The sequence below is a fragment of the Bison bison genome, unplaced genomic scaffold (genome assembly GCF_000754665.1).
Source record: "Bison bison bison isolate TAMUID 2011002044 unplaced genomic scaffold, Bison_UMD1.0 scf7180017864148, whole genome shotgun sequence".
NCBI lineage: Eukaryota > Metazoa > Chordata > Mammalia > Artiodactyla > Bovidae > Bison > Bison bison.
The window spans coordinates 8,686,718-8,694,408 of record NW_011494720.1 but is presented as its reverse complement, the minus strand read 5'-3'; the positions used below and the strand labels follow the sequence as shown (position 1 = coordinate 8,694,408).

The 7,691-nt window shown below is 45.6% G+C and overlaps 1 protein-coding gene across 1 annotated transcript in view; it reads right to left on the bottom strand.

Annotated features, from left to right (window-relative positions):
- LOC104989283 (GATS-like protein 2) overlaps positions 1–7,691 on the bottom strand; it is a 65,278-nt gene that overhangs the window by 56,460 nt on the left and 1,127 nt on the right. Inside the window, 1 exon segment of the mRNA XM_010840915.1 lies at positions 7,086–7,270. Within this exon segment, the coding sequence (XP_010839217.1) occupies positions 7,086–7,270 (185 nt within the window).

Sequence of the window (7,691 nt, the reverse complement as noted above, 5' to 3'; positions counted from 1 at the left end):
GTTTGCCTTGGAAATGAACAGAGATCATTCTGTTGTTTTTGAGATTGTATCCAAGTACTGCATTTCGGACTCTTTTGTTGACTATGATGGCTACTCCATTTCTTCTAAGGCATTCCTGCCCACAGTAGTAGATATAACTGTCCCCATAGCTGGAGCCATTTTCAAAGGCACAAACTTGAAAGAACAATGTGTTTTGAGACCATCAGAGGTGTATGTAACTGAAAGCCATTAAAGTCTCTGAATGTTCAAGATTGTGGTGGGCAGTGGCAGAGATCTACCCATCTTGAGGCTGCCCAAGACACCCCTACTGCGTAAGTTCTCTGCTTATTATGCCTTCCACCTACCAGTCCAGAGCTGTCTGCCTCTTCCTTTGGTCTCTCCTTGCCCTCTAAGTATGAGGGCTAGTTTCATGTTTCACTGGGAAGCTTCTGAGGCTGTGAACCAGCACGTCTATGCCTTCTGAGGAGCATAAAGTAGAAACAGAATGCAAAATAGCACGCACAGCCCATGCGGTCCACCTCCCGCACTGAGCGTTCCCATGCTGCCAAGGCCCAGCTTCTCCAGGATTCTTCCCTCCCTCGGAACATGTTGGATGTTACCTTGTGTTGGGTTTCACAGGTAGCACATCATTCCATCAACACACAAATTTTCCTGAGCGTTGTTCTACCAAGTGCTGGGGACAGAACCACTGAAGAAGCACAGAAGGAACAAATGTCAGAACTCACACAAGGGCAGGAATAATTTGTGTTCCCTGCAGCCAGAGAGGAAAAGCCTTGGAATTCATGGGACGACGGGTAGAGTACATAGCTGAGTTTTGGCTCACCAGGAGGCGGGTGGGTTAGAAATTTGCCTGAGACTAAAGGCTGTTCTGGTCTCCCTTAGGAAAGCTTGATGACAAGCCTCAAAATGATTCAACTATTGGAAAGTAATTTAACTGCACCCCAGAACAAAGCTCTAGAATATTTATAGAAATTCAAAAGTATTCAGCACTCAGTAAGACAAAATTCACTCAATCCATTATCTAATAAATAAACTATCAAGCTACAAGAAAACAGGGAAGTATAACCTATAATGAGAAGAAAAGTCAGTCAATGGAAGCCAATCTGAAAATGACACAGATGATTCATTTCAACTAGTAGACAAGGATATTAAAATAATTTTGACTATAAGAGGAGAGTGAAAAGGCTGGCTTAAAACTCAGCATTCAGAAAACAAAGATCATGGCATCCGGTCCTATCACTTCATGGCAAATAGATGGAGAAACAATGGAAACAGTGACAGATTTTATTTTCCTGGGCTCCCAAATCACTGTGGATGGTGACTGCAATCATGAAATAAAAGATGCTTGCTCCTTGGAAGAAAAGCAATGACAAATGCAGTGTATTGAAAAGCAGAGATATTACTTTGCATTACAAAGGTCCATCTAGTCAAAGCTATGGTTTTCCAGTAGTCATGTATGGATTTGAGAGCTGGACAATTAAAAAGGCTGTGCGATGAAAAATTGATGCCTTTGAATTGTGGCACTGGAGAAGACTCTTGAGAGTCCCATGGACTGCAAGGAGATCCAACTAGTCCATCCTAAAGAAGATCAGTCCTGAATGTTCATTGGAAGGACTGATGCTGAAGCTGAAGTTCCACTACTTTGGCCACCTGATGTGAAGAACCGACTCATTGGAAAAGACCCTGATGCTGGGAAAGACTGAAGGCGGGAGAAAGGGATGGCACAGGATGAGATAGTTGGATGGTATCACTGACTCAATGGACACGAGTTTGAGTAAACTCCAGGAGTTGGTGAAGGACAAGGAAGGCCTGGCATGCTGCAGTCCATGGGGTGGCCAAGAGTCAGACACAACTGAGCAACTGAACAAAACAACAGCAATTCCTTGTATTTAAGAACATAGAGGAATACTTGAGTATTAAGTGGAGAAATATTAAGTAAGTAAATATTAAATAGAGAAGTAAAAGATATATAAAATATCCATATTAAACTTCTAAAGACTTTTAGATACAAAGTTTCCTGGACAGAACTAACAGCAGAGAAGACACTGCAGAAGGAAAGGTTAATGAACTTGATATAGCAAAGTGAGGCACAGGTTTTGCAGTTGTCCTGATGAGAAACAAAACCATCCCTGAAGTAAGAGAAGGACAACAGAATTTAACACTTAGGGCAGAAGGATTTGGAAACTGATGGAAACATAGAATTGTTAGGTTGCTCCCGGTTTCTGGCTCAGGTGAGTGAGTTGACTAGCAGGAAATACAGCCATTGAGAGGTTTTCTGGGGTTAGTAGAGGACGGAGAGTTTAATTCTGATATAAACATTGAGAGGAGTTGACCTGAATGGGTCATTCTTTCTTTTTTACCCCTAGTTTTGCAATTTTGAAAACTATTGATTGGAAATCATCTTTAAAATGTGCCTAACTTGTTTTAACAAAGTGTGCAGTGTGGTGTCAGGAGCCCTGGATGGGAAGGAAAGAGAGCTTCTGGTGTTGGCTTGGTCCCTGACTAGCTGTATGATCGTGGGGAAATCTCAGTGCATACCGTTTCCCTAATCCTTTCCTGCAGGCCGCTGCATTGGAACTACCTAGGTACTTGTTAAAAATGAAAACACCAACTCATCCCAGAACTACAGAATCAAAATTTCCCAGGGCACAGCCCAAGTACCTCAATGTAAATTTTTAAAAATTTTGACATTTGAAAGTTATAGAAAAGGTGCAAGAATCATACAAGGAATTCCTGAACAATTTCACCTAGAGGACCTGCTGCTGCTGCTGCTGCTGCTGCTGCTAAGTCACTTCAGTCGTGTCCGACTCTGTGACCCCAGAGACAGCAGCCCACCAGGCTCCCCCGTCCCTGGGATTCTCCAGGCAAGAACGCTGGAGTGGGTTTGCCATTACCTTCTCCAATGCATGAAAGTGAAAAGTGAAAGTGAAGTCGCTCAGTCATGTCCGACTCTTAGCAACCCCATAGACTGCAGCCTACCAGGCTCCTCCGTCCATGGACCTAAATGGTAACAAATTACTATATTCATTCGCTCTCTCTTTCTACACACACACACACACACACCACGCACAGACACACAGAGGTTTATTATTATATATGTGTAGGGTTTTTTTCTGAACAATGTAAGAGAAAGTTATGGACATGAGATATGGTTCCCTTTTATTCCTAAATGTCTTTGTTTCCTAAATTCCAGGAATTATAATATAGAGTATAATTATATAAAAAAATGGAAATCAGCACCAATACAATAACACTATTTAATTTGAAAACTTTAAATTGCCAATGGATCAACAGTGTTCTTTACAGAAAAAGGAAACCCAAGGCCTTGCATTCCATCGCCTTGTCCCATTAGTCCTTCATCCTCTGGAGCAGGGCCTGGGGCTTTGTTTGTTTCTCATAACATTGGCACTTTTGAAGAGTACAGGTCACTGATTGCACAACTCGTCCCTCACTCTGGGTGTGTCGACTGACTCCTCGTGATCAGGTTCGGGTCGTGCACTTGGGGCCATCCGTCATAGCAAGGGAGTGATGATGTGTCTTTGTGCATAGAGTCCAGAGGCCCTGGCAGTTGATCAGTTCTGTTTCTGGAAATGGTAATTTGGTGATTGGTTAAGGTGGTCCCTGCCAGTTTTCTCCACTGAAAAGTGACTTTATATCTTGTAATTAATAAGGATTTGGTGGGGAGAAAGTGTGAAAGTGTTAGTCGCTCAGTCGTGTCTGATTCTTTGCAACCCCTTGAACTTGTAGCCCACTGGGCTCCTCTGTCCATGAGATTCTCCAGGCAAGAACACTGGAGTGGGTGTTCCCCACTCCAGGGATTGAACCAGGGTCTCTGGCATTACAGACAGATTCTTTACCATCTGAGCTACCAGGGAAGCCCCTGTGGAGAGAGACTTTGAGAAAATATTAGTCCCTATAATCTCGACCCTTTCCCCCGCTGGCTTTAGCATTCATTGATGGAAGAATGTTACTGCTGTTGAGTTGCTCAGTCGTATCTGACTCTTTGTGACCTCATGGACTGTAGCCCACCAGACTCCTCTGTCTATGGGATTTCTCAGGCAAGAATACTGGAGTGAGTTGCCATTTCCTTCTCCAGGGGATCTTTCTGACCCAGGGATCAAACTCACATCTCCTGCTTGGCAGGTGGATTCTGAGCCACCTGGGAAGCCCTTTCATTGACAGAGGGCCAGCGCTTGGGAACCTCTGCGCTCACTGCATGGTGACCTCTGCAGGCCAGTCCCAGCATGTGGCCTGGTGTCTGCTTCATAGCAGGTGGTTCCCGAGTGGTAAAAAGGAAGCCAGAGGCAGCTGTGTCTTTTCTCCTGGCTGTGAGTCATCATCCATACCATGAAGGAGATCACTAGCTGTAACTGTGATGTTTTATGATCAATTTTTCACTTACCCCATGAGATGTTAATTCCATTTTAAAAATTCTTAATTTTATCTTTTCTTTAAAGATTTTTTGGAGGTGGACCATTTTTCAAGTCTTTATTGAATTTGTTTCGTGTTTCGCTTTTTTGGCCGAAGGGGGATGTGTGATCTCAGCTCCCTAACCAAGGATTGAACCCACACCCCCTTCGTTGAAAGGCGAAGTCTTAACCACTAGACAATCAGGAAGTCCCAGTAATTCCATTATACAATGCTTTCTTCAACATGGGAGGCTGCGGTTGTGTGTGTCGTGGAAAAACAAGAAACTAAGACAGCTCAATATACGCTGCTGCTGCTGCTAAGTCGCTTCAGTCTTGTCCGATGCTATGCGACCCCATAGACAGCAGCCCACCAGGCTCCCCCATCCCTGGGATTCTCCAGGCAAGAACACTGGAGTGGGTTGCCATTTCCTTCTCCAATGCATGAAAGTGAAAAGTGAAAGTGAAGTCGTTCAATCGTGTCCGACTCTTAGCGACCCCATGGACTGCAGCCTACCAAGCTCCTCTGTCCGTGGAATTTTCCAGGCAAGAGTACTGGAGTGGGTTGCCATTGCCTTCTCCGCAATATACGATACAGGAATGAAAGCTGGACTTAGTTTATTCATTCATTCATCCAATAAATATTTATTGCACAATTTCTGTATGTTAAGCCCTGCTATAGCAGTATATAGTGGTAACAAGACAGTCTGCTCTCGTCTAGCAGTTGATGATGAGCAAGGATTCCAGAAATAACCCTCTCTTCCCTCCCAGGTTATTTCTGAAGCATCTCTCTGGAGGGTTTGGCAAAGCTGCATGTACAATGTATAAAAAGGAGCACTTATTAGAAAGAAGCCTATGTAATTCACAGCTGTCTTTAAGATTCATCCATAGCATTATTCACCTAAACTTTCTACATACCTGTGCTGTGGAAAACGTACTTCGAGTTGTTTTCAAAAGAACAAATCTGAATCTGATCAGGTCTATTTTATTTCCCAAACCAGCCTGTAGAGTGAAAACCAAGATAAACTCTTGATACTTTCTGATTCATAAGCGAAGTCAAACCATTCACACAGATGAACTTTCCATAATAAAATTAGCGAGGTCATGATAATGAGTTAAATGCAACAGTGCCGATGTGTACATTATAATTTAGGTGAGTAAACTAATGTCCTCCCATAAACATCTGATAACAAATACAACTTTCCAAAACAAACAAAACAGGGAGGAAATGCAACTCTCCATAACAACCTTGCAAAGCCAGTACAGCCTGGAGATTAAGGGTTACAGCCCCGACTGAACTCCGATAAGATAGGAGTAAGGCTTTTGGGATTTACAAACAGAATGGCCAAGGAGAATTTCCTGCAAACAAATTAGCCTAGACTCAGTTGGACAAGATACAGAATAAGAATTTTTCAAACTGCTTACTGTTTATATCCTTGAGTGTTTCTGATGGGTTTGACTTATAAACCTTCCCAACCTTCTGTCGTAATTTTGTAGTAAGATGTGACTGTGAGCTCAGTGCCAAGTATTCTCAACATAACCTTTGTCAATGGCTTTACCTTGTTATTAACTAAAGCCCAGAGTTTACTGTGCTTCACAGTCCACAGGTTTGGACAAATGTATAATGCATTTACACATGTGTGTGTTAGTTGCTCAGTTGTGTCCGACTCTGCAACCCCAGGGACAGTAGCCCACCAGGCTCCACTGTCCATGGGATTCTCCAGGCAAGAACACTGGGGTGGGTTGTCACTCCCTTCTTCAGGGGGTCTTCCCGACCCAGGGACCTAACCTGGGTCTCCTGCATGGCAGACAGATTGTTTACTGACTGAGCCACCAGCATAGAATAGTTTGAAACAGTCTAAAATTTTCCTGAGTTCTACCTATTCATCTCTCTTCCCATCTCATTTAATTTTCAAAATAATACTATGAGGTGGAATTTCACAGGCCCTGTTACAGCTGAGAACCCTGACCCCTCATTTCCTTCTCTACGAAGCTGTGATGTTTGTGTTTACCTCAAGTGTTGCTGTGAATCTTCATGGGGTTGACAGGCAAAGGCTTGGGAACCATCAGTATGGTGGGTGTACATGGCATTTGGTGCAAACTCTGAGTTATCAAGACTTCTCTGCCTATGTGGCCAGGATAAGACTGTCCCTTCTTGGGACCCTGATGGATTTCCCTTGTAGCCCATAGTTCCGGACGAAGCAGAAGATTTAGGTTTAGTTTGTTTAATAACGACTAGGCTGAGCAGAAAGAGGGCTCCTGGGGAAAAGGTGGCCCCAGCAATTCCTCGTTTCCTCTGGAGCCCCTAGAACTCTGAGCAGCTGACACAGAATGGGAGTCAAGGTGAAGAGCATTCTGACTTTGACTGGCAGTGACCGAGGGGGCAGTGGTCAGGAGGGTAAGCAGGGAGACAAGGGTCTAGGCTGGGCCAAGTAGTGGGAACCTTGAGACCTCAAGGTCCCTTTGCCAGGTGCCGCGAGAGTGTGTCACATGACTGCCTTCCCCAGCTTGGCCTCCTCTGTCCCCATCTATCTGCAGGCTTCTGGGATGGCCCCTGACGTCTGTCCAGGTTGCCTTTCCCTTGGAGAGGAGGTGCCCTGAGCCCTCAGAGGGTTCCTAATCCAACCTGAGAGAAGCCTCGTCATCCTGGCGTCATGGCTCCCCCTCCTTGCCCATCACCTCCCCACCACACTCAGCTCCACCCTCCTCCTCTTCCTGGGAGCCCTCCAGGGAGGCCTCACTGTGTGGGAGGAGGTGAGTGCAGGAGTCGAGAGGGGCTGGGAATTCTGTGAAGCTCTGTCTGCCCACATCCACAGACTTCACACTCCTTTCCATCCCGCTGCTCCCGCTCCAGAAGGCCTGGCCTGTGGCATTTGGGGATGGGGTCATGGTCAATGAGGGTGCTGTGAGCACTGGGCTCAGCCGCCCGGCCAGATGCAGGAGGGTGGAGCAGGAGCTCAGGCTGGCTCAATTATTCCAGGAGAGTCTACCTTCCTGGAGGAAAAAGCACCACTCAAAGGTACGTGGCAGCCTCTGAAAATCCTCACCACATCCTGCTCTGCCTGGCAACACGGGCTGTGCACCTTCTTCTATTCCAGCCTGTGGCCAGGAAGGACCCCAAGGAGAGGGTTCTGGACTATGGGGGCAGTTTCATAAAGGCACACTCAGGAGCTGCCTGGGTGGCACTTTCCAAAGTGAAGGCTGAGCCCCGGAGTGGGGTGGTGGGGGAAGGTGCAGGAAAGTGGAGAGGTTAGGGGGGCTTGGAGGAGGGGCAGCCCACCCAGG